The sequence below is a fragment of the Atractosteus spatula genome, chromosome 3, assembly GCF_055471065.1.
Source record: "Atractosteus spatula isolate fAtrSpa1 chromosome 3, fAtrSpa1.hap1, whole genome shotgun sequence".
Lineage (NCBI taxonomy): Eukaryota > Metazoa > Chordata > Actinopteri > Semionotiformes > Lepisosteidae > Atractosteus > Atractosteus spatula.
The window spans coordinates 56,822,082-56,849,366 of record NC_142708.1 but is presented as its reverse complement, the minus strand read 5'-3'; the positions used below and the strand labels follow the sequence as shown (position 1 = coordinate 56,849,366).

The following is a 27,285-nucleotide window of genomic DNA, read 5'->3' as shown; positions in this document are numbered from 1 at the left end:
TTAAGGTATTTCACCCTAGCTAATTGCCTGCAAGCTGTTAGTCACACAGGTTGCATGAGTGGAGCTATACTGTACCTCCCACTAAGATATGTGGTATGTGGTTAGTGTTTGTTAGCTTCTATACAGCTGCATACGAGTTGGAAAAAGATTAATTTTTACCAGAGAATTTCCTGTCTTGTTTTTTTGTAACCCTGGAGGCCCTTTAAATACTTGCATGTGTTTATAAACCATATGTACCTCACGTCTGACCTGAAGACTGCAAAACTTCTGAGATGCTTGTTTTTTTTGCCAATCTACTGACATACTATGTGAGAAGACGGAAATTAAAGCAAATGCAGTAAATAATCCAGTGTCCTGCTTTGTTTTTTGCACCCACCAGATTTCTATGTTCTGTTGCCAGAGAGGTATGCTTTTTATGCAGGCGTTCAAGAAATGCACGGCTTTTCAAAACGTGTGCCACTACATCTGATGTCAATCTCTTTCCCCAAAGTAAATTGCATTCTTCTTCCAGCTGGTTCTCATACTTTGCAGATTCTGGCATGCTTTTTACTAAGTATTAATCATCTGCACTAAGCATTCTGGTGCAATATCTTAAACAATGTTGTGCAGCATATGCGCTTTGTTGATAATGAGGACTTTTGAAGGGCTTAAACTAAAGTATATAAACCTTGCTGAGGATCAGTGAATGTTCTCACAGAAAACACTGATGATTGAAAACATTTTCAGCATGTACAAGTACTTTACAGCACTTCTATTTTACTTAATTTATTAGTAGAGCTGAAGATAACACTACTCCACTCGTATTTCAGTCTGGGTTAAACTGAAGATGATATTTAATGCTAGTCAAGCAGAGGTGTCAGCAGGTTTAGCTTAGTTTGTTTTATAGTCTGGAGTTATAGGGCATTCTCAAAGGCTCAGTATTCAGTGAACTTAAAATGTTCTGATTTTGTGAATAACCTTATATTTTAGTATTTTAAATAGTCATAGTTATTTGTTATCAAATAACATTGCATTTCTTCTGTAGCATGTAGGTAGAGATCATTGGTAGTTTGCATTGTCATTATGTTTTTTAAAATTATTCTTCTGTGTCCTTATACCTTTGGGACTCTGGTAGAAATGTCTTATTTTTGGGTAAGAAGAATCTCTTATACTCAGTATAGTCAGAAGCCAGACTATACGCAAATGTAAATGTCAAAGCCAGTTCATTACTCTTTGAAATTCACACATTGCACTCAAACTCTCCATCCTCTGCTCATTTCTGCTTTCTTGCTTTCAATGCACGTATGCTATACATTGTCTGTGTTTCTGTGACACCAGCATTCTGTTCAGGTTGAAGACCTGTCTTGAGTCCTGAAATCGTAAGCTTCTCTGAGCCTCTGGGTTGTTATGATCCTTACCAGTAATAAGTAATGAAAGTTTAATCAAGTGCAGCATTCAAAAATAATAAATAGTTCATTGTCACACAATCGATAGTAACAAAATTATCCAACACAGCTCGATAAAGTTGTTTAGAGCTTACAATAAACCAACAAACCCACAAGTTATATGGTGAAGCCTTGCGTGTTGAGAGTAAAACGTTTTCTTCTGCACATAAAGAACTATTACCATTGTGTATTGCAGTTTGGAAAGAAGAACAATTAGGAGAAGTTTTAAATTTATCTCAATTCAATCTACATGGACTTTTAAAAAAAACTAACAGTACTTTGAGTAGGGCTGGCAAAATTTTCAGTAAGGAGTTCGCTTTATGGAATCTATTTTGTAACAACTGCATTCCAATGGAAAAATAATATCAGTATCTTGCTGTTCCTGCCCACTGGATAACTAGAAAGGAACAAATTGTAATTGTTTTTTTTTGCTGCTCTTCATAGCTATTTTTTGCCTGGACTTCAGACATACATGTATAAATGTAAATAGTAAATAGATTACTGTTTGTTTTGAACTTGTTACAAAATTTGTGCTTGCTGTTTTTTTAGAAAGAAATGAATATCGGGTGATATCAGGGCTGTGACAGGTACAGCTCTGATCTGTCCAAGGCCTCTGGCACGTTCAGAGCAGACGCAGTACCTCCCCCTAGACAGCAACAAACACTGACTGGTGCTGTCGGAAAATTCTACATAGTGCAGGTTTTCAAGGAGGGTGACATCACTTTCTGTAAAATACCCAGGACAGGTGAGATTTGATACAAAGGCAAGATATTACCCAGTTAGATATAATATAAGCAGCATCCAAATCTCACACACTTGACTCTCAGGCCTTTTGCAGGACTGAGACACACTGAGGACAGACCTTTTCCTCCTACAGTACATTTTTTTGCAGTGTTAGATATGGGAGAAATGGGAGATATCCACTAGTTAAACATGTTGATTTATGGTTTAAACTGCTGTGTAAAAGACATTGAACATTATTTTACTCTTTATGCTCAGTAATTTACCCTCTTTATGCAGAAACAAAATTCTAGGAAATTCCTTTTACAGAAATCTTAACCATTCTGTTTTAAGATCAATTGATCCTGGTAGACATCTTTTAATCAAAACTTAGCCTTTCAGCTCTCTAGATGTGTAGACGGGACCATATGATTTTTAAAATCAGCAATTTGATTTAATTGGTATGTGTTTAGTTAAGTTTTTTGTTATGATCAAGCTCATCACAACAAAATTTAAATTAAACTTTTCCAATTGACAAGTTTTGTTTCTTTTTGCCCAAAATAAGCTGTAATAAAAGCAAAGCTATAAGAGTAGAAGAATCTAGAGGATTTTGAGATCATGTTAATAATATAACTGCTAATTATTGAAAGACTTTTGCAAGACAAAGTAGTGTACGTGTAATTATTGTTGAAAGATGGTAAGTCCTCTGAGATATATTTAGCATTCTTGTTAGAGAACTTGTATGGTCAAAAACACATTTTAAATTAGTTTCTTACAAAAATCATTGAAGTTAGAAAGAGGAAGAGAGCATGATACACAAGAATTAAGGAGTAATGTGGAACTTTCTAAATTCTATAAGGTATGAAGTTAGCTTAAAGAATGTTATGTAGACACTTACCGGCACGTAGTTAGAAGATGTTTTTAAGCAGTATTTATCTGTTGAATGCAATTGAAATGGCTTGTTGGTATTCACAGAGCTCAAAGGACTAAAAGCCTTGCTCTGCGCTTCAGTATATTTTATTTATCAGAAAACATAACCTTTCCATTAAGGTCCATTTGATGACTAATGTGGATTCAGCTTTTTGAAAACATGGCTCAGGTAGTTCAGATGTTGGTTCCTCTGTTGCATTTCTGTCTTTGACTGCATGTGTAATATTTTCCTTCTGAAAATTGTTTACATTGCTGTGTAGCAGAGCTCTAGAATTTACTGTGTTCTGCAACACCAAATCCTTTACCAGTAGGTAGGAGTAAAATAATTACAATCCTTCATACGAATAGTCAAACTAAGTTTACTGCTGTATGCTACACATGAAATCACTGTTTTATTTAGTTATCATATTGGAGAGCATGTGTTTCCTGTTGAATACTTTGGCTTGTTATCAGCATTCGTTTTTGTAGATGCCATTTCAGAAATAGCTCTTCTGTGTCCCAGCAGTAATGGAAAGTCATAGTTTCTCCCGGGTTAGTTAACTTTCTTTACATTGTGAAAGTAATTGTGAATATCTTCAGCATATTTTAACAGCTCAGATTTTGACAGTTTTGTGCCATTCTATGATTATTAAGGGATGTGTGTATTCAGCATTGTGATATTTTATTTCTACAGATCTTACATATGCTCATTTGATTAGTACCAGGGTATTGGGGGATGGGCTGGGTACAAGTTGCTCATGGGCTGTCATTTTGTTTGATTCTTTTCTGTTTTGTCTGTGTTGCTAAAATACCTGAGATTCACGAAAGTTGGTTAAGTCACTTAAGTCATCAACGTTTTACCAACCTGTACCAAGAAAAGTTAGTCACTCATTTGTCTGTTTGATGGTAATGGTAAGTTTAAAAGTAAGTAGGTTTAAAAGCTGTCTCTTTAAAAACAAACAGCATACAGGGTTATGTGGAAACTTGTATTAAATTAGAAGGATGTTGTGGTAATGACATTTGTCACAAAGGGTAAAGAGGAAGTGCTGTGCTGCAGAATTGTACAGACTCATTCTCACAGTATGATCACGTACATCTCAGGGATTACCTTGTCAAGAACAAATGCTTTTTACCAAAAGGTTTGAGTCTTATCCAGCAAATGTACTAATATTTGCTTTTTTTACTGCAGAGGAAATCTCACAGTGTCTAGGATTCCAGAGTCCAATATGGCTTTAAGTATTCTTGGCATGTTCTTGGGGTTACTTCTGGAGGTGTCAACAGAGGGTCCCACTGGTATGCCCAGGACATCTTGGAAACATCATGGTATGATCTTTGATTTATTCTCATTCTCTGTTTTCGGGGGAAAAAATCCCTTATAAGAGCTTTTGAAATTTTAAGCAAAAAGTTATTGCTTTTATGCATTTTAACATATGTATTTAGTGACACAATGAACTTTATTTTATGTATAATCTCTTAAAGTAATCTCAAAGCATTTTCTACATTAAGGGTAATGATGGGTCTGGGGTGGGTGCTAGCAAGTTAACTCTTTTTCTGTGGTTGATATAAATGTTTGGTATAATGCTTAATCTGTGTTGGTGATATTGTATCCCATAGTGTGACAGTAAATTTAATACTTTTAAACTAATTGATTCCATGCTCCAAGCAGGTGTCTTCACTGACATAATGTTCAATGTTTTCAGAAAGTCTGTTTGTTTCAGGGTTTGCAAAAGCAAAAGGACACTTCTCACAGTATTGTAGATGAATCTGTGCTGTAGGGCAAAATGTCGGCATATAAAAGTTCTTTTATGTACTTTTGTAAAGTATAGTGAACAACCAAACTCTCTTTATTATTTTTGAAATAAAAAAGTGAAGGGAAAAGGCTGTGCTGAAAAATACTGCATGAATAATTCACATTTACTTTGTGTGTTAACTGAGCATTTGTGCTCATACAACAACTCGCAGATGAAAAGATGTCATGAATAGATAACACTGCCATTCAAAGACTGAGGCAATTTGGTTTCTCCTAATCTTAAACAGTGTTAATGTAAGATGTTATCATTTCAGTGGAAGTCACATCAGTGATTATCATGGAATGTATTCTTTTTAAAACACTTTCCTTTTTTAAACACTTTCATGAGCACAACTGAGTAGTCATTAACATGAATTTATTTTTTAAAAAAAGTCATTTTCTTCTTTCACTTCTTCTTTCACTTCTTCATTGTTCTTAATTACGTTTTGTACACATTGATACAGCTGGGAATGAAGAAGTACTTGACTCAATTGTAAAATGCCAGTGCTTCATCAACCATTTAACTAGGAGCTGGGATAGTTGACATAATTGTAATGATTCAGGTTTTACAGTTTTTTCTTGTCCATAATAACCTCATGCTCTCTCCAGGAATTATTAGATAAGAAAATGTTAACCGTTATATTTAACTTATGGTACTACATTGGAACATTACATTGTTTAGATCTTTAATCATAGAAACAAATATCTTTGAACTCAAAAGGTGTCAGGGATTCAGAAGGAAACCTTTTTTTATTTTTAATCAAATTGCAATCTTTTTGTTTTTTAGAAAAAAAAGAAACTTATTTTGCAGATTTACAAAGTTGGCTACAGTAAGGAAATGAGACCTATTGCAGCAAAAAGAGGTCACAAACCAGAACAGAACCTACAGTCACCGTCTGAATTTGTGTTTTTTTTTCCACTGTTTACTTCTATTCACTGTCCGCCTTTAAAGAGAATTAGGAAGTAAAATCCCAATTGTCTTTTAAGGAGCATATGAAATAATAAGAGGAAACATCTGAAGGTGCTAATCAGACTAATCAAAATGAATTCCTCATATTAATGAAGCACTCACTGACTTGAGAGAACTAATCTGGGATGTGTGAATGGGCAGAGTTTGCAGTATGATCAAGAATTCAAAGTACCAAACGTATTTTATTAATGTTACGTGTGGGGCGTTTGATGCTGAATTGAATCCAGTGTATTTTGAGTTGGGGAATGAAAAGCAGTTGCATACAAATTATAAAATGTACAACCCAGTGGAAAATGATTAAATGGCTAAATGTTTGACCTACTTCTGAGTCATAATTGCACAAATCATGTCTCCCAGAACAGCCATAATTGCCTTTCAATGTGTTTAATTAAGCTAACAAGACCAATATTGTTTACATGACAGGCTACCATTCATTTCTCCTACCTGACTTAAAAGGCTTGTAGTTGTAGTGTTCCTGAATGACCTCTTTTCCTCATCGTATTTCTTAGAAGATTGATTTCAATTTCTGGTAGAAGTGTAGCTACTAGCAACAACAAAAATAGCTAGTTTTAAATGCAGAAAACGTTGTTGTTTTTTTGTTATTGTTGGTAGCACTGTGTTAATGGCAGCTAAACAACAGATGGATTCTTTATAACTGCCGGAAAGTTCCCAATACAAACAAAGTTGGCTTTTAATGATAGTTTACCACTTTGACCCATAATAATCGGCAGAAGCATGTTATTATAGCCTGTATGTGTGTAACATTTTTTTTAATAAAAATTTTTATTAAACCCCTCAGACTTTGGTATCGCCAATTAAGTTTTTCACAGCTCAGTTCACAGCCACTGACCCCGCAACTGCACACAGGAAATATAAGAAGTGTAGGCAGGCTCCTCCAACACACCCATCTTTGAGGCACAATTTACCAGCTACACAGACTCCTACTGGACATTCAACGTCGACTGGAAGAGAGGCGTATTCTCACAGACAAAACCCACTAGCACCCAGGAGGGGTTGCTTGTGTCGCTGAGACCTGAGAGAGCCACAGCCACCTCACCCTAAGCCAGTGGTTCCCAGTCTTGGTCCTGGTGACCCATCCCACCTCAGTTACATAATTGAAGCCTTACTTGATCTAAGAAGTTGCTTCAATTGAATATTTGCATTTTGTTTCTAGTCACAAGTTTGGTATTTAATTTCACTTACAAAATACAATGGTTATACTGTAGCTCCAGCATGTTTAACAGATGGGAACAAACAGTTCAAATTAATTTTATTATTAAGTCAGTGAGGGGTTTGATTGTGTAACTGAGGGCTCGGCTGGAACAAAAACCACAAGGTGTGTTGGTCACCAGGACCAGGATTGGGAACACTGCCCTAAGCTGTGACACACAAGGGTATCCTTGGCACAGCTGGCCAGTGGCATGACCTCTACTGCCTGGATCATAGGAAAGGCACCTTTACCCATTGAGCCACCTGGGAGACCAACATATGAGATTTATTCCAAGCACCTGTTAATGAAAACAGGTGGCTAACAGAAGTATTTTATTTGAACTAGTAATACTTTGACTTTTACAAGTTTGGGACGGTAATTGTTCTTTGTTTCTAAACAATGTCAGAAATTTGATTTAAACCTGCCTCTGCCATTTTAATGGGAGTCGCACAGTCCTCAAAGCTGACGGTTAACTACTTTTGAGGGTAATACTTCTGGGGAGAGGAACTGACTGTTGCACACAGCTCTGTATATATACTCATCGAACTCATGAGTTCTGAAAAGCTTTCATGATAAGATGGGCCATCAGTATTTCAGCAATGCAAATGTTTTGTTTCTGTCTGCAGATGTCAATTTAATAGAGTTCACCGACCCTGGAATCTTCAACTACTCCACTCTGTTGCTCAGTGAAGATAAACAGGCCTTATATGTGGGAGCAAGAGAAGCCATCTTTGAGCTGAATATGGGAAACATTTCTATCAAGAATAATCAGGTATTTTATATCCAAGTTATGTCTGTACTTGTTTTTAGTGGCAATTCTTTATATAAGAAAGAAATTTGACTGAATTATGAATGGCTGACTAACCTTGAGATTTGCATATTGCTGTGTATGAGCAAACCCTGTCCTTTGGCCTGCATACATTAAGCATAATTTGTAACAGGCAGTGAAACAAAAGATGGAACTTAAATTTTTATGACAAACTTAAAAAGTTGAAATCTGAATAATATTAATCTACATTCTAAAAAATTGATATTTGCATTTTGGACTATAAGTATATGATTTTGTTGTTTTTATTTTTTACATGGTCTTTTTTTATTTAAGGTAATTTGGAAAGTTCCTGAAAGTGATATGAAAAAGTGTATTTTAAAAGGAAAATCCAAAGAGGTAGGTTGATGTTGAAAATGTATTGTACTTTGATATTTATAAACTCAAGTCAAGTGGAGAAAGGCATATAGTATTAGTATCCAAAACATGCATTGTTAATGATCTAATAACATTTTTGGTAGGGACGTGAACTTTTTTTTGGCATTCTGCATGTTCTGGTTATTGTTTTTCTTAAGGACCATGCACAGTGTTAAACATGGACAAAATGTTTCAACAAAACAAATAAAATGAACAAATGAGCTAATTAGGGGTGAATTTGTAATGTATACTAGTATTGAAACATGTGACTTGAATAGTGCCAAATTAAAAATGGTAAAGATGAAAGACCACTCAAGCTAGCTGAAAAAATCCCTTTTATTATGCTTTCATATGGAGACAACATAAGTCACAGGAAAAGAGCATGATAGTTCAGCTCCCTTTACATGACCATATGACTCCATGCTCACCAGGGCACAGGATGGGAAATTTAGTACTGCCCATAAACTGAAAGACATTAATTAGCAAATTTTGAACTACGCTTTTGCTGAGATGAAAATCATTGGTCATACCATGTGAACCACAGAAAAATGTTACAGATTTGTTTGGAAGCATGTTTTCAGGTTAGGTTTTATAATGAACACCTGAGCAGTAGTACATGCTTACTATGCAAGGGTATTAAACACCAGTTATCATCTTTGCAAAGGTATGACGCGCAAATTAAATTGAAGTGCAGTTTTGAAGTGAAATGAAATTGAAGTGTCTCCGTGAACTCTGAAACATACAGTGCTCTGTGGAACAAAGAAGTCAAATTGCAGTTGTTGCTGTATACTCAAGCAATTTGATTTTGAGATGAAAAGATGAATATAAGGCAAAAGTACAGAATGTCATGTTTTGTGGTTGTGGGATGTGGAAATTATGGAAGTTATGGAATATGGCACCAGCAATGTTGTAAAAGCTGATACCCTGGCTGCTTTAAAAAAAAAAGTCTGGAAAACATTTTCGGATCAGTTATCTCCTAACAGTTAAAAATGCTGACTAGAAATCTTGTTGGTTTCATCTCATTTGCAGCCTTTCTTTTGTTCTTCCGTTCTAATTGGATGCTCTATATACAATTGCACAATTAGTATTGATCATATTGTCTGTTGTTTGGTACCTTTTTGTTTCCTATCATAACTCCTTCGCCTTCTCGTTCTTGGACTGGAAAACTATAAAAGACAGTAAAAAATGTGCTTCGTAAACAGCATTTGAAATCTCATTAGAGCACAAACGGATTATACAAGATTGGATTTAGAACAAACGTAATTAAAGCTTGGGACTTTACAGTTTTTCATTTAGGTTGGGACATTCTGGGCACTGACGAAGATAGGACATTTACGAGTAATTTACCAAATGAAATATGCCAGCACTCGTTTTGAAATCATGCTTCCTGTTATGCCTGCAAAAGTGTTGTTTCAGGTTTCTTTCAATAATGCTTGACATCATGTTACTAAATGTCTTGCGGACAGTAGAATCCGATTTATGTCAGTATTTCCGATAATATTTTTTATCAGTGGAACACTAAGCACATGGCTGAAATGTTTTTGGAAATTTGTTGGCCTATAGTTTTAGGAGACATCACTGCAACTAGTTTAGAAAAAAGTGAACAATAATGATTCCTGTTTTTTTTAACCCACAGGATTTTATTCTATGAAATTATGGTAGTAGTGTGGTCATTCTTGTAGTTATGACTGATATTTCGTTCACAATTTCCTTTACAGACAGACTGTCTCAATTACATACGAGTTCTGCAAGTGGTCAGTGACGACAGTCTTTATGTCTGTGGTACGCATGCATTTCAACCCTCTTGTGACTACCTGGTACGTATGGTTCTGTCGTCAAACTTATTGCAGAAATGTTCCTTTTCAGTGCACAAATACAGTTTTTTTCTCCCTCATTATAGTCTCTTCATGATTTTCAACTGGAAAAAAAATTTGAGGATGGCAGAGGAAAATGCTCATTTGATCCGGCACAGAGTTTCACAACAGTTATGGTTGGTGAGTAACTTACTGTGCATGTTTGTCTAGACAATGTTACACAAAGTGTATTCATCTTTTAAGCTTTTTATTACATTTTACAATATGTTCCATAGAAATTAATCTGTTTCCATTTATTTTGGCAATTTAAACCTGATGGAGATTGACATTCCTGATAAACATTCAATGTGTCATAGTGAAATATTTGTTTTTAACTGGAATTCTTAATCCTCTTTTGTTTCTTTTCAGATGGAGAACTTTACTCTGGGACTGCCTACAATTTCTTAGGAAGTGAACCAATAATTTACAGATACTCACAAATGCAGAGCTTGCTGCGAACAGAGTATTCAACATCCTGGCTGAATGGTAATGGCTGTTCCTAGATAAGGCAGTGCCATAAATGTTGACATAGTGGAAGCTGTAGAGTAACTTACTAAAGTCATGTAATTTGACTTTCTGATTAATTGTAACACCAAACCAACAAATCTCTGGACCTACTGTTACTTGTTTGAATGTTTGGTATTAGTTAATAAAGAAGATGGTGTTTAAAGATGTTTAATATTTATACGGCACTAACTATGGGCATCAAAGTTTTCCCATCTTTAAGGATCACATGCTTCGGAAAACTGTTTCTGTAAAATTCTGTTGTATGCAGGAATTAGTATGCCTTCAAGGGTTATAACAGTTAATTAGCAACTTCAAGTTGGTAATTTGTTCCTTTCCCCAGTGCACATGGGGACAAAGTAGCTCAAGAAACCTGCTGGGGCTTCAGCAGTTTCAGTAGATTGGAGATACAAGTTTTCATTTGCACAGTAAAAGTGTGGTGACCTGGGAGTGTTCACTTGGTACATATTTTTAATTTACATTTATCTCCCCCAGAGCCCAGTTTTGTTTTTGCGGATGTCATCAGAGAGAGCAAAAACAGCCCAGATGGTGATGATGACAAGATCTACTTTTTCTTCACGGAAGTGTCTGTGGAATATGAATTCTTTGGCAAGCTCCTCATTCCCAGAATAGCCCGAGTCTGCAAGGTAAGAGAATGCTATTTGTCCCCTGCCCTGCCTCCTTTAGAATGAAACATGTCTTTGTTTTAGATAAAATCCTTTAAGGATAAGAGGGATTGTTATGTGAGGTGTGTTCATGTTAAAATGGCCAGTTGTTTAAAAAGGTCAGAATAGTTTTATTGAAGTTGCAAAAGCCAGTTCACATCAAGCATAAATGCCAGCATTAGAGTAGCTAAAATCTTGCAATATACTGTACTAATCATATACCAGCTTTCACAAGTGATGTCTCTGATATCTATTTCTATGGATACAGTCAAAGGAGACAGTGGTCTTAGATGTTAAAAAGGGCACAATGAGCATTCTTCGGAGTATTAAACAACACCATTTGATGTTTTATCCCCTTGTGTGTTTGGGTTTTTGAACATATCGTGAGCAAGAATGGGTGACACTAAAATGGATTACTTTGCATTATTCGCCCAGCCTTTGAAATGATTCTGTTAATGTAAAGGACTACAAAGTGCAAGGCGGTCTTAGTATTTCCATAGTTGAGTGTTGTGTGACCAGAGGACTACAAGTTCTAATCATATCCTTTCAAGAAATCAAAGGCAAAGCTGGGCAATGGCTGTGCCATTCACTGAGGTCAAGTGCTCAATGTAAAGCACACAGTTTCATGAAATGTAAGCTTATTTGCAGGCCTCAGACCTGGCATTTGTTGCTTTGCAGTACTGCAAGAATCAGCTATTCATACTGACAAAAGTCCAGCTTCATAGAATGGTCTTGCCCGCATTTCCTTTCAATGCAAAGATAATGTACAGATTTATTTACAGATATTGTGATGTTTTATGTCCTTTGTTAAAAATGACATTTTTGCAAGTTTCTATCCATAGAGTAATGAAGAAAGGTGGGAGCTTGTCCTTTCCTTTTAATGTACGTGTTAAAAAGTTTTATTTAATTGGAGGCTGTAAAAAAATCAAAAGAGCTTTTCTGTATTCATCCAGATTGCCGCATGTGACCTTCCCTAATGTGCCTTCACCTTGCACATCCTCCATTCTATTACAAACTAGTTTCTCCTCATTCGGCCATTGTCCTGATCCATCTTCTCCCTGCAGACTTCATTCTCTTCTCTCCAAATGTGACATTTGACTGGTTTTCTTCTTACCTCCTTGGCTAATTCTTCCAACTTTCCCAGTGGTCTGTTTCTACAGGTGTCCCCAGGGATCCTTCCTGAGACTGCCATTATCTGCTCCTACACATATTTCCTGGATTGTCTATGATCTTCTACCACTGCTAAGCTAATAATGCTTTGATTTTCCTCAGATTTCTCTCTCACATTTCTTTTTCCATCTCTAACTGCCTCATAGCTTTCTCATCCTAAAAGTACTGGCATTACCTTTATATACACAAACATTCCAAGTCAGGCTTTCACTTAATTTGTTTCTCTTTCCTTTTCTGACATCATTATCTCTGTTGTAATTGCCTTGATTTTTGGTTTCATTCCGAATTCCTCCTGCTCTTCCCCATCCCGCATCTCTTTTTAGTGCCATTGAAACTCTTTAAAAAATCTTTCGTCTGGCTTGAGTACAAACCTCTTTTGCTGTTCTTCTGTTCTTTCTTCACTGCTTCTTTCACATACAGTACTTTTCCTCATGTATGCAGATCCCAGGGCTGTCCCGGTGATCTGCACACATGAAGAACCCAGGATGGCAAACAGCAGTAACCTGCAGGAGGGTTTACTGCAAGACTTTTCAAGTCTTAGCAATCAAAGACTTCAAAAAAGTCCCCTTCTCCCTACTTAGTAATTATGGCTATATGCCTTGTTTCATTTCTAGACACCCAACCACCACTAACACAGCACGAGCCCTTTTTATACTACCACTAATTAACCCTTTGTGAGAATGAGCCCTCCAGTATTTAACCGGTGCTCTGATTAACACCCTTGAGAAGCTATTGCAATTGTTCGAGGCCCTTTGGCTGCCTCTAGTGGCGGGTCAGCTGCTTTCATATACTGACCTGCCACACCCTCTGAATTTTGTTTTGCTATGTAATCACTTACTAAAAATGATTGATTTTTTTTCTCTTTCTTTACATATTACAAGTGATTGTTTTATTTTCATTTTATGTATAAAACATATTTTAGAATATAAACAATGTTCGTTTTCAAAGTGGTTATATTTTATTTTTCCCTTTTTGTTCAGGGTGACTTAGGAGGACAAAGGACATTGCAGAAGAAATGGACGTCTTTTCTCAAGGCCAAGCTAGTCTGCTCCATGTCCGAACTGAACTTTGTCTTCAATGTCGTTCATGATGTTTTCATCTTGAAAACGCCTGACTCCAAAGAACCAATAATTTATGGGGTTTTTACTTCCCAGTGGTAAGTTACTCTTGTACGATATCAGTTGTACTTGTAGGAAAGCAGATGTTTTAGGTGTAATTTTAACATATCTCTTGTTATAGGGGAAATGTTGGATTGTCTGCTGTCTGTGCCTACAACATGTCTTCTGTGGGTGAAGTTTTCTCAAAAGGAAAATACATGCAGAAGGCTACCGTTGAGCAGTCTCACACAAAGTGGGTGAGGTTCAATGGAGTTCCCCCAAGTCCTCGCCCTGGAGCTGTAAGTCTTTGCTGTTACTTGGTTTATGTTCATTCTTGCCCGAGCCTTGCAGTCCTGAAAAAAGTGAGAATGAATATCCTTCAAGTTCAAGTTCAGTATTATTTTTACCATGCCAGCTAGTTGTATGGAATTTGTTTTGGTGAGCTCATACAATTAAAAGACATACAGTACAAAAATACAACATAGAGCCAATAACGAACAGCATCTGTCCAGCACGTCTTCACATACTATCCTAAACTCACACCAGTAATAAAATAAATAACAATCAGAACTGATAAAATAACAGTGAGCCATGCAAAAGTGGCAAAATCAAAGTAGAGTTCATGCATCTCACAGCCTCTGAACAGGAGCTGTTTCTATTAGTCTTTTTTCCAGTTAATTTTATTATAATAGTCTTTCTATCATATTCATCACTGTAGAACCCTCTGCAGTAAACCTGAATTATTGGATTGTTTATTGGATAAATAAATATATATGAGAAATATACCAATATATTTTATATGTTTTGGATTATAGTGCAGTAATGTATTAGAACCAAAATATTAAGTTTTCATGTTTTGTGTGATGAGTGTAAGCACTATGCTTTGGACAAAGAAACTGTTAAGTACTGAACACCCTCCTTAATAATATTTGGACTTGAAAAACTTCATTTTTCCACAGGGAACAAAATGTACTTCCCAGGCAAACATACATTTTTATATTTGTCATCTGCAGTAGCTTGAGTATTTGTTTGCCACTTCTAGAGGCATGTCATTAAGTTTGTTTTAGGTACCTTTAAACCACAAAGTTAAACCAGCCCAGGCCAGTAGCAGGCTTACATGAGTGGATTAGGCAAAGGCCAGTATTGTAAGTGACAGAGGGGTCCTAGAACTCACTAATTACTTGTGTGCTTTCTTTGTCTCTAGTGCATAAATAACAACGACCGGCTTCAGAACATAAACAGCTCCCTCCACCTCCCAGACAAAACACTCCAGTTCGTCAGAGATCACCCCTTGCTGGAAGATCCTGTGCTGCCAATAGGAAATGGACCAAAACTTGTCGCCAAAGATGTCAACTACACCCAGATAGTAGTGGACAGGGTGCAGGCACTTGACAACAATGTTTATGACGTTATATTCACAGGAACTGGTAAGGTGCTGCTGAGTTTTCTTTTCTATTGTGTACCTTATTGAGGTACATGGGGTTCCTGGGCTTTGGTTTTGAGGAGCCAGGTATAACAATGGTGTTAATTGTAAATTGTTTATATCTGTAAAAAAAGTTTTTCAACGTTTACTAAGTATTTTGACTGTTTCCCAGATGCGGACTTGGGATAGTGTTCAGCCTCACCCTAAATTCTGCAGACTGTATCTATGACACATTTAACACCAATGCTAAGTTTACTTTCTCTCATAACAAACAAGGTTTTGTATGTCCAAACTCACAAAAGAAATGACTGTGAGGGTAGAAATGTGTTTTTACAGTCCACACTAAAATCAGCTCAAGTGTATTCACTAATAAAAAAACTCATCCATTTGTGAGGTCTTGCAACATTTTTTTAAGGAAGATATATTTACGCATCCATAGTGTATGTCTTGATTTTTTTTATCTGGGTTAAAGATAGTGTTGAATTCGTCTATACATTGTTTTTTGGTCTTTAGTGATGCTTGGGAGAAAGTGATGTTTTATGAGTGATTTAAAATCATAAGCCATTTCATTTTAAAACATAATTGACAGTGACAGTACAATAGAGTTAAATTCTCTTCAGTGAAATTGTATCAGGGAGTGATACAGATATAAAAATGTAAGTGGAAATATTTAAAATTGTTTACTCTTTTCTTTGTAGATAAAGGAGTTTTGCACAAATCCATAATTTATGATGGAGAAGTACATATAGTTGAAGAACTAAGGTTACTGCCAAATTCAGAACCCATTAAGACATTGCTTCTGTCATCTCAGGGGGTAAGTAAAACACTGAATTACATGGAAGCTACTAAAATCATAATTCAAACCATTTAAAAACACTTAAGCAATTACTAGAGGAAGTGCTGTTGTTCTATGAGTCTCCAAGACCAATTTCAACACAGCCATTGACAAAATTTAATTCTGGTGTAATTTCCTGTTACACCAGAATGCCTTGTATGTATTCAGATCAACCAGTTTATTTTAGGTTTTATTTTCGAATGGCAAGGCATGTAGATATGTTCATTAAAAATCTATCAAGCCCTCTTGAATTTATGAATAACATTTCTTAAGAAATCTAACATGCCATTTGCTTTATTGTGTGAAAAGTGACAAATTTCAACATAGAGAGACAGAAAGTCGGCCCAAAAAAGGAACAAAAAAAAGTCTGATCACGTTCCTTGTTTCATGATTTGTCATTTTTGAACTTGATAATAATTTTAAGAGAATCTGATTCACTTGCCTTATACACAAACAATCCTTCATACAAATTGGGGTGTCAGAATTTTCAAGCACTTAATTAATAATATTAGACATTGAAGGAAAACAATGTGTATCAAATCTGTTTTGGGGGATGTGGGAGAGTGAGGAATCTTATGAACCATATAATTTGTTGAACTAGGCCAATCAGCTGCTCAGTATCAGTGTCTTTTCTGTGACGAGAGTGGAATTGTAAGTTTCAATATTATGTTTCTCTGCTTTGTGACATCAAGTGAGATCTCATGTGATTAACAAACCCATGGTGAGTGCGTATGAAAAGTCTTCCCTTTCGGAGTGATAACTGCTGACCCCTTATATTTGCAGACTAGGTTTCTGTATGCTGGCTCTGACTCTGGGGTCGTGCAGTCCCCAACTGCTTTTTGTGAAAAGTACTCATCTTGTGAAGACTGCATCTTAGCCCGTGACCCCTACTGTGCCTGGGACTCTGATGCCAAGATTTGTGTGAATATACTTCTACCTAATGCAAACTCTGAAAGGTAAGGTTTACACCGCCAGATAACATGAACATTAAACTAAGCAGGCCCTGGACCAGCCTTTGTTCATTAGTAAACTCAGTAGCTGTTCAAAATCCATATCTTTAGATTTTCCTAAAAACATTTTTTTAACAGAATGATTTTACCAAAATTCAAATGAAACAGAATTTGTTGTGTTCGTTTAAAATATCATCAAACCTGTCCATTCTTCTGTTTATGCAAATAGGAACAGCCTTTCCTGCCACTTATCAGATTATGTATTTTCTTCACAGGAACTTAATACAAAATCTAAATGGAGATGCGCATACTTGTCCATCAGGTATGTATCTGGAGAAGGAAATCCATGGTCTGAGTCTGAAAGATGCAAAGAAATATAAACAGATTTTGCACAACAATAATACTTGTCATGTCATTTCTATTAATAATAAAAGAATTTAGCAGTGTTTTGGGTTTCTATATGATAGACAGTCTGCTGTTCAGACCACAGATCAGAAAATAGAAGCTGGTTATTAACTAGTCCATCTTTTTTTCCTTTTTCACAGTAAAGTCGCTGTCCCCCGAAGACTATCCGATAATCACTGTGAAGCCTGGAAGTTCAGCTGAACTGCCTTGCCAGCTGAACTCTAACCTGGCCCATGCGGTCTGGAAACTGAACGGTGCTGTCTTGTCGGCTGAATCCTCCAAGTTTCACCTGATCGCCGAGGCGGGTATGCTCATTTACAGCGTCTCTCAAGAGGACCTGGGGCACTACGAGTGCTGGTCGGAGGAGCAAGCAAATGGCAAGAACTTCACCCAGCTCCTGACAGGATACATCTTAAGTTTTGACATTGGTAAGCAGTATGTGACATCAGACCCATTCATGTCCACCACTGCTTCAGCTGTCAAGCCAGCGCCCTCGACAGAAGGTAATATTAACAGCGCAGGATCCCCACTAACTTCAACCCTGCAAAGCTCTGCTACTCCCACCTCACCACCCCAACCTGAAACAACACTAACCCCATGGTTCAGCACGACTGTAAAACCATTGCAGAAGCTTCTTTTCCCCAGTCCAGGCACTCCTAGCATTGAGACTCGGGACCCTTCCACGGAGTACTTGAAGACGGACAACAGTAACGCCCTTCTGTTTCTCTTTCTGCTTTTCTTTATCCTTTTTCTGGCACTGATTGCTTACAACTGCTACATGCAGTACCTGCCACCCCCTTGTCTCAAAGTGCGGGCGGCGCTCTTGGGGAAAAAGAAGAAACCCCAGCCTGAGTACATGTCCTGTGAACCTGGCTTGATGGAGCCCATAGTGGAGAAGGTAGAGCAGACAGGTGTGCACAACCAGAATGGGGGCCAGCAGAAGGGTCTGCGCGACACAGGCTATGAGACAGAGCCAGAATACACCAACGGCAAGATCTCCAATCCAGAACACACAGACAAAGTTGCTGAAACGCAGGACAAACCTTTCGACGTAATCTGTGAATCTCAACCTATCGAATTTGCTGATGCGGATGCACCTTGCTGATTAGTTTTTTACGTGTCTGTTCTTTGCTGTTAATTTTTTAATTTAAATTATGTATCTGCACATACAGGGGGAAAGGAGGAGTCTTATATATGCAGACTTTGTGTTAGAAGCAAGATGGACAGTGTTTATCTCAGTTCAAGTGAACAGGGTTCATGTTTCTAGTAGGAGTGACCCCATTTTTCCTGCAAAAATCCATAACTTTCTCATCAGATTATCGGTATCTAGATTCATACAACCTGCATTATATACAGCATTTTTCTGATCAGTAATTGTTTTTATTCCAAATTGGAAACATGGTTTATCAGATTGGTAAGTAACTGAATGTTTTCCAAATTGGAGCATGTCACTTTTTATATTGTGTAAAGTGTTCAATTGGTTTTCGAGTAATTTGTACACTCAAAATTACCTATGCTTCTTGCTGTTTTTGATGTAGGTCGACAGTTCTTTTCTCAAATGTTCATTAAATTCTCAGGGATTTTTAACGTTTTTACTTTGTTCAGCTAAATGCTGTTAACTGCAAAAAGCGGTGGATTCAGCGCATGCAGAAGTTCTTGGGGATCACAAGCACGTTATGTTGAAAGACCAAAATGACCAGCTTAATTGGTGATACAGGAGAAAGGAAGTTGTCTGACACAAAGAAAAACGGGTAGCTTCAACAATTCTGAGCCATGTCGTTGTGAATAGATTCTTTTCCTGTGAATAGAAAGTCTGGAAACTTTAACCTAAACTGGAAAAGGACTAATGCAAGACTTTTGAGACCACTGATGTTGGATGCTTTGAAGTTGGGGGAATATTATGCCTGTACAGCCATCCTGCATGTTACTGCAGAGGGTTACGGTGACTTTAATCCTGTGTACAAGGAAATGCCAAGACTGTGTATTAGATCACAGGTGCTTCTTTGGAGGTAAACACTGGAAAGCAAGCTGCTGTTATAGTAACCACAAAACCAGACATGCAAATCAAGACTTCCAGGACTTGTAGCATTGTCCATTCAGCTTGATTTTAAATGTTCATATTGTACTGATTTTAATGTTTATTTGATGTAAAGTTTTCTTGATGTATAAAACTAACTTTAAAGAAGTATATTTCATTTGCTTTGAATTTTTTGCTATTTTACCTTGTTTTTTTTTCTATACAGATATGTATGAGAAGAATACTAAAGAATTTTAAAATCGGTAATGTCGTACATAGCATCATGCTTTGGTATGCAAGCCAAGCGTATGGCTTGTTCTTAAATGTGGAATTCTTAGGTTGACTTTCAATGAAATGATACTTTTGAATTTCAAAATGTGGAAGTTATAAAGAGAGGTATTTAATGTTAAAAGATATATACAATTGTTTAAGTATCTTTATTTTTAAAATTCTAATTCTTTTGTATTTTTTCCCTAAAAACATTTGTTGCAGATGCTGCGTTGCTCTCGGAAAATACCAATTCTGTTGTAGTTGTCAAGTTTTATAAACAGCATTGGAATATCCATAGGGCTTTTATAAAAACACGCCGACCATTTTAAAGGAGGGATCGTTAGTATAACAGTCTCACCTTTCTCACTATCTTCTAAGTCAGTTATCATTTTCTGGATGTTTGTGCGCCCTTTCCAGCTCTCTCCTGATCCCTGTCTATAGAGCACTCTCTTTATGTATTTTTCTCCATACTCTTCCTTTCCCACAGCCTCTCCTTCACCTCTCTCTCCTGTGGATTCCTTCTCGTTGTCTTCTGTGGAACACACTCCCTCTGTCTCTTCCTCCACATCCCCTCCTGATCTTCAGGGCAGTGCCGAGAGCTCAGTAGTGCACCTTTTACCTCCTCTATTGAGTGATCAGGCACAGAGTGTCCATGCCCATGAGTTGTTTCTTCTATTCTGCCAAGCTGTGGGTGAGTGAATACAAGCATAGCTTTGGTCCACCTTGGTTTCCTACTAGTTGCTTTCTGTTTTGTTTCCTTCTACCCTCCTGCATGACCTTGGACAGCTTTTGAAAACCCTGCCCGTTTGTTTTCCTGAACTTCAGAACCACAACCTGAACTTCCCTTAGCTTGAACATGAGAAGATGTTTATGTTTCGTACCCACCCAGTTTCGAAGAGACACTGGTCTTTACATCTCGGCTCACCACAGTGAGTCTTGCAACACCGGGAGAGAATGAGGATGGGCAGATCTGGCTGACCATCACAAGTCATTCAATGTTTGACATGCTGTGAGCTCTGAAATACCTTACAGGAGGGTTTGCATTGTTTGCAGAAGTTGTGCATCACTCAATGCAAGCCTTGCATGTCCAAGGAATGTTCTTGCCCAGCGCTTAAATCCTGGCCAACTAATCCTAACCCTGCCACTTGTGTGTTGCAAGACATTGGCGGCTGCTTGCAGAATCCTGGTCAAGTCAGGCTACACCTTTGCTATTTGAGCCACACAGAAGACCTGTATGGTAAAGGTTTTTCTGAAACACCACTATGACACTTGAGATGAAAGGGCACAGTATACAAGTGGCTATTTCACAAATTCTGTATATGAAGAAGATTTTATGATGTAAAATTAATTCTAAAACCTAGACGACAAACTGTAGATCTTTGCTGTAAGCATATGTAAGCCAAAGCCTTAGAGCTTGTAAAAATATTAGCAAAGCAACTACCACTACTGAGGTGAAAGAAGACAGTGCTTTTTGTGTGGTACAAAACTGGAAAAAATTGGCTTATTGTTTTTTTTTTTATTTAATTATTAGATAGTTTAAGAATATAGTGTGAATATGTGTATCTATGCATTTGAAGATGTACATGAAACATGATATTGAAAGAGGAGTAATCCACTAGTGGACTTAGTAGGGACTAAAATAAATTTTGGATCTCAGCTGTGTGGATGTTATTTTTTTTAATAGCAGCATACTTTTAGCAGAACATTTTTAATCATAGTAATTAATCATAGTAGTCTTATCAGAGGAACAATGCCTATGTTGATTTGTTTCATAACAATCACACTGCAGTGTTTTATTTGGTGGACTTGTCATTTAATTATCGTCTAAAAGTAAACACTCATTTCTTGTGCCCAAAAAAGATTACTGGCACCACTAATCACTTACACAATGAGCACATATCGGAACACACCGCACCAAGAAGAGCATGACCAAAACCAAAAGTTATTTTTATTTTGAAGAGGTTGCGAACGCTGAAAAGCAAATTAGAAAAATGTCTAGGTGCGTTAATAAAAATAAACGCAGACAACTTCCAAAGAAGACAAGGCTTTCAACCATGAGACTACAGGTCTCCTCCTTCCCATGGTTTTCAAGTCAGTTCCATTAAGAAAGACTAGACAAAAACTTAGAGCTTGGCTATTCACTAATAGGAAGAATCATTCATGGCACAGATCAGTTCGTCCAGACCTCAAGATTAATTGGATCTGTTGGCTGTTTTTCTTCCCATATCTAATGACAGAGGCACAGAGAATTTGGGCTAAACAGCTGGTCTGTGGAAGTTGTACAATTAAACTGACACCCAGACCTTCATTGAAAATATAATAATATTATTATTATTGCTTACACTTATATAGCACTTTTCTGGACAATCCACTTAAAGCGCTTTGCAGGTAATGGGGACTCCCCTCCACCACCACCAATGTGCAGCATTCACCTGGATGAAAATATGAAGACAGGATTGCAGTAGGAACCGGGGTGAGAACTCAAAGCCTATTGAAAAGGTTCAGTAGGCTCTGTCAGATAGACATGGACTGGTTGTAATTAAAAAACATAGGTCTTTCACCATTTAAAATCTTTGTGCAACCTTCTGTCTTCCCTTTCTTTCCACCGTGAGAGAATACCCATCCAAGATTTCTGAGATTTGGAATAGGAGATTAAAAAGAAAAAAAGGTTAGCTTCACCATAAACATTTTGGCAGAATCATGCAAGTGACTGTTTTCTATATTATTGAATTGGTTTTAATTTGCCATTTTGATTTAAAGCGAGGTGAGCATTAAAAACCTTTAGGCTACATTTATGTCTTACTACATTTTTCTTTTAAGTGGATGAATATGTGATCATGTTTTAGAAAAGGTCTGAAAAATTCTAGCAGTAGTAAAATGATTAGCTATTCTATGTTTTAGTTCACCTTACACCAAGATTGTATTTGCCGGTTACCATCTATATTTGTATTCACTCACATTAACACCATTAATGCAGTCCTTAGCCACTCACCTACCCAAGTGACACCCTAAAGCACGAGCATTAGTATGAAATGATGAAAGACATTTTTGGAAAGAATGACTCCTACATAAATGTTGTATTTACAACTGACTGCTAAGTTTACATCTTTTGGAAAAGTATTATTTTAAAGTATTTTATAGAGAAAACTTGAAACCTACTCCAAATTCTGGAATTCTCCAAATTCTATACTATTGTTGATACTAGAGTTCTTTTATGATGAGCTGCATCAGAAAATGAGCAATGTTTTATTTACCATGTGGGACAAATATTCAAGCAAAATATGTAATCATTTGTTAGCATTAAAGTCAGTGTTAGTGGATCACAAGTCCAGAGATTAATACAGATTTTCTAGCCCACGCTGAAAGCACAAGGTCATCACACACATGGCCTGATTTTAACATTTAACATTTTAACCATCTGAACAAAACCTGATCCCAAGCCTATATAATGTAGAATTAGCCATAGATATTCAAAAACCTTCTCTGTATCCAGCTGAGGAGTCTGTTATCATTAATGGATATTATTGAATTATTGAGTAGCATTACAATCCTTCCAGAATGAATCCATGTGAATGGCACATAAGTGTATATATCACTTCAAGGAGAAGGGCTCTTAATTGGTGCAAAAATGCCTAAGTTGAGGAGGAATGCCATAAATGCTGGGTAAGTTCCCCTCTGTCATGTCCTGCACTGCTTCTGTTAGCCTACACAGGGATATCTCCTGTACAGCCATCTCTACAAGAGAATGTGGTCTCTTTACAGACCAAGGGGAAAAAAAGGGTGACACTAATACAGAGCAAAGGCACAAAAATGGTAAAATACCCTCTCCATGAAGACTTCTACCCCACTCTCATGATAATTCAGGGACAGAGACACTAATATGCAGTAAAGTGGTCTACATTTGTGCATGTATGTGCATGCATTCAGCTCTGGTAGCTGGAGGTGAGTAGAGGTAGGAAAAAAAGGCTTTACCAGTATGGACCAACTTCATTTTCATAAAATGCATCATACTTGATAATGTTAGCAATGTCATGATCTTGATGTATCCTATTGTTTCATGTTGTTTTTCTGTGTTCTTTCAACTTTAAGACTTGTATATATAGTGTTGGTGGTTTTTTTTCACTTACTATTTAGGTCCTCAGTAATTTCTGACTTTTCCTGACCTACATAAGAGCAGCAGATTGAAAACGGATGAATAATTTCTGGCTGTTGAAGTGTAGAATGTTCTGGATGTCAGCACCTTGAATGTACTGCAAGTCTGAAATAACATTAAAAAAACAGGACTGAATATGATGCTCTTTTGAAAGAACAAGTACTTTTTGTCTCTTAGGTCCAAGTGATCTGCAAATTCAATGGGAGGTGAATGGACGAAATATAGAAAACTTTGTCACAGAGCACAAGCACACTGTAATGAATGGAAGGCTGTTTGTAAGCAGCTGGGTGAGAGAAGATATAGTATCTGACTCCCACTACCAGTGTGCAGCCAAGTCTGCAGCAGGAAATAAAACATCCCAAGTCTCCATCAGACTGATCAGGAAAGGTAGGCCAATGAGTTTTATCGTGTTTATGTCTATGGTGTTAAAATATTTGATATTTTAAAAAAACTATAATTGCTGATAACAGAAATGTGGAAATCAAAATATGTCTGAACATTTTCTGAAAGTAAAACATTTTTTTCCTGTGTTAATGCCCTTTCTCATTTTTATCAGATGGGGTAAGGGGTTAAATATATTATTTCTAAATACATGTTTTAATCATTTATGATGTAATATGTACTGCCTTTAATTCTTCTGATCTCACCCTCAGATGTAGCTGCAGATCACAGTTTTTCAAGAGACTTGAGTCAATGGAGGAGCGCTTTAAATGGCCAGGAGAAACTTCTGCAGGACTGGAAGAAAGCTTGGGTATATTATTCTCATTGAACATTTGTTTAAATCTTTTAATTGCAGTTGTAATTCGTTTAATTCCTTTTTTGTTCAAGCAAACTTCACAAAAAATAAAAGCTTACAGTAGTAGTGGTTTTTCAGTGGCTGCACAAATTAAAATTCAGGTAATAATCTGTTAATGTTACTATTTAAGTACTTTATTGATTAATGTGAAGATAATTTTGCTTTTAAGGCATTTTATTTTCTTTTTGACATATCCTCTGTCTCAACATATTTCAGAACTGTGCGTTTTGCTGAAAGACATTACATCATTAGGTCCTTGGCTGTAGATTTTGATAGGTGAAATGAAAAGCAGCCACCAGACAGTAAAAAGAACAAAATTTATCAAGGAGTCCAAACTGAATATCACACAGGAACTGGCAATTTCATTCAGATCTGGCTGCAAAGTTAACTATTAACAAAGACTAGCTAATTATTAAGAAACATACTTGCCTCTAGTCTATAATTTCACCAGTTTTCAAGGATAGTGGAAATAAGGTGCTGACTATCCATAGGACACATACTTCTTTAAAAGCCAAAAACATTTTTTGATCTGTCTTTACCTCCCCCTTCTCCTTCCCAATGCTTTTACTACTGATAGGATGGTCAAATGGTTGCATGTTTACTGGCAAAAATCTGAGACAGGCCAAAAATTAGCCCTATGTACAACACGTGTTGTCTTTTATGTTACTGAGCAAATGAAAAGTACGGTTATGTTCTCTGTTCTGGATATTCTGGGTTTAAATTAGATTTTTCAAGGTGCTGACCAGGTTCTAAAAATAGACTTTCATTTGCTCTCTAACTTTCTATACACCTGAAGACTCATTCAGCTGCACTCTTAAAAATCATTACCACACTTTAACTCAACTATCTTCTGTATGATACTCCAAACAACTCTTACTAGTCTTTCCTTTGGTGTCCCTGTATTCAAACCTCCTGTATTTTTTGTGTGGGCACAATGACTAAATTATATCATTCAATTTCAGCTTGTTTTTCAATTAAAATGCCCAACATTATCTGTAACTATTGAAACCTATACAATATATAGAAAAATATCATTGTGGTACCTACTTATTGTTGGATCAGAATTACATCAAATTACATTGTTTTAAACTTATAAAATATAAAATATATACTATAAAAGTTTGTGTAATGGCTCCATATAAATAAGTAGACATAAAGCAGTGAAAATGGAAAAAATGCCAGAGCTCTGGGTTATTGTATACTTCATATATGAAATTAAAAACTGCTTCCTTAATCTTTAATATTTGAGGGAAATAGTACAGGATTTGACCAAATTTTTTAAAAAATAAAACACTTAGGTCATGTAGGTAAATGCTGTCTGGAAAAAAAGTAAATTACCTCACAGCCTAATAGACTGATATGTTGCTGCTATATGAACCTAAGCAAAATGTATTACACATTAAGCAAAATCACACAGCGTTCTCAAATTCACCAGAAAAAGGAAAATCTTTAGATGTCACGAGAGAGAATGAGTGCACCTGACCACACACTGTTTGTCCTACAGAACAAAACTGTCACTGCAAGCAAATGAGCATTTTGTACAACACAGATTTTCCTGACTTCTCACATTAATCAAACAACTTCCAAAAGAATCAAAGCAGGATTGTTTTTTATTCTCAGTATTCAAGTACATACTCCGTCTGTTATAGTCCATGAACGTGTTCCAACAGTCACGTCGAGCACAGTCAACTTCAGCCAGTCACTGCACTGATTTCAGGAGACATTATTTAGCTGAAATAATAATGGAATAGAAAGTAAAATCCCAACAAAACACAGGTTTCAAATTAAGTAATAATTTGTTCACATTTTAAAGGTTTGTTCACCAACTAGATTTCATTATTAACATAATGTTATAGCGCCATTGACTCCAAAATGTACTGTTTGTCTTTACAGTATGTCCGTCTCCTCAGACACATTCATTATTTTCTTCTTTTTGTTCTTCTCCTTCAGGAAATCTGTGAGCAAGAAGATATTCTCTAGGATTTCCAAACAAAACATAATCATGGAAATGAAAACTGATTAATTTACCAGCTAAGATGAAATTGCAAAAACTAGGACTGGTGAACACTTAGATGACGGGAAGCCCATTCTCTGTCCATAAAATGGCAGTGGCAGTGATATTAAATTAATCACACTTTGTGTACGATAGCTTCATACAGTATATGGAACTTCTAAGGCTTCTACAAATGTTCTCCCTGCCGAAAAGTGTGAGAAATGAGCATTCTATAGTCTCGAGTGACAGTGCAGCATCTATAAAGTCACACAAGAATTGTGCATATGATTCCATAAAGGCCAGAGATGGAATGCAAAAAGAGGTCTGAACATAATGTTGTTGATGAACTACACTGTTACAACCGTGGACAGTTCACACTGTTCAACACTATTTTGTATATTTGTACTTGAAAAAAATGATGTTGAAACTTTGCACTGGAGAAAAAAAGCCATAATTTCATTTTTACCCTAATGTAAACTTCTAAAAGTTGTAGAATCCTTATTGTATGTGTACTAATATCATTGTTTCTTATAAGACTTATTTGTCCAAAGAGGTCGACCAATATTATTAACACCCTGTACATTTACTGCTTGTATTGATAATTCCTGTGCTTTGTTCTCCACACCTACTGCCTTGAAAACAGGTGTTCTTTAGTTTCCTAAATTATCCACTGATTCTGATTACCCATGCTCCTCTTCTTCATGCATGTCTTTTCCAACTAAAGACTTTTGTGGACTTCAAAACATCTCCTGTACTCTGCAGTTGCTTAATAAGTAAAGGTACTTGCTTTGAATGTGGGTTTAGACCCATGCTGCAGACATCCCTTGTTTAAGCCTTGGTCACATCGCTAGGCATATGTAACCAAAACTCACATTCACATGCATTTTACATATCAAGTGTTGATGCATAACTGGTAGAAAGACAAAGGAATTAAGTTTGTCAGACAAAG

At 36.6% G+C, this 27,285-nt stretch overlaps 1 protein-coding gene across 10 annotated transcripts in view; it reads left to right on the top strand.

The window, feature by feature from the left end:
* The window catches only part of sema4d (sema domain, immunoglobulin domain (Ig), transmembrane domain (TM) and short cytoplasmic domain, (semaphorin) 4D), a 71,694-nt gene extending 44,562 nt beyond the window's left edge, over positions 1 to 27,132 (top strand). For 4 of the 10 annotated variants that reach the window (XM_088909976.1, XM_088909977.1, XM_088909978.1 and 1 more), the window contains exons 4-17: positions 4,243 to 4,376; positions 7,649 to 7,794; positions 8,125 to 8,187; positions 9,924 to 10,022; positions 10,106 to 10,199; positions 10,428 to 10,544; positions 11,058 to 11,209; positions 13,378 to 13,553; positions 13,637 to 13,793; positions 14,699 to 14,921; positions 15,616 to 15,731; positions 16,536 to 16,708; positions 16,978 to 17,024; positions 17,248 to 19,313. In XM_088909976.1, coding sequence (XP_088766102.1) covers positions 4,280 to 4,376; positions 7,649 to 7,794; positions 8,125 to 8,187; positions 9,924 to 10,022; positions 10,106 to 10,199; positions 10,428 to 10,544; positions 11,058 to 11,209; positions 13,378 to 13,553; positions 13,637 to 13,793; positions 14,699 to 14,921; positions 15,616 to 15,731; positions 16,536 to 16,708; positions 16,978 to 17,024; positions 17,248 to 18,212 — 2,625 coding nt within the window. In that variant the 5' untranslated portion in view covers positions 4,243 to 4,279 and the 3' untranslated portion in view covers positions 18,213 to 19,313. Of the gene's footprint in view, positions 1 to 2,049; positions 2,170 to 4,242; positions 4,377 to 7,648; positions 7,795 to 8,124; positions 8,188 to 9,923; positions 10,023 to 10,105; positions 10,200 to 10,427; positions 10,545 to 11,057; positions 11,210 to 11,821; positions 12,110 to 13,377; positions 13,554 to 13,636; positions 13,794 to 14,698; positions 14,922 to 15,615; positions 15,732 to 16,535; positions 16,709 to 16,977; positions 17,025 to 17,247; positions 19,314 to 19,881; positions 20,086 to 20,219; positions 20,365 to 23,724; positions 23,935 to 24,200; positions 24,299 to 26,293 lie in introns of those variants that run through there. The other 6 variants (XM_088909982.1, XM_088909981.1, XM_088909984.1 and 3 more) reach the window with 6 other exon arrangements.
* The last annotated feature ends 153 nt before the right edge of the window (positions 27,133 to 27,285 follow it).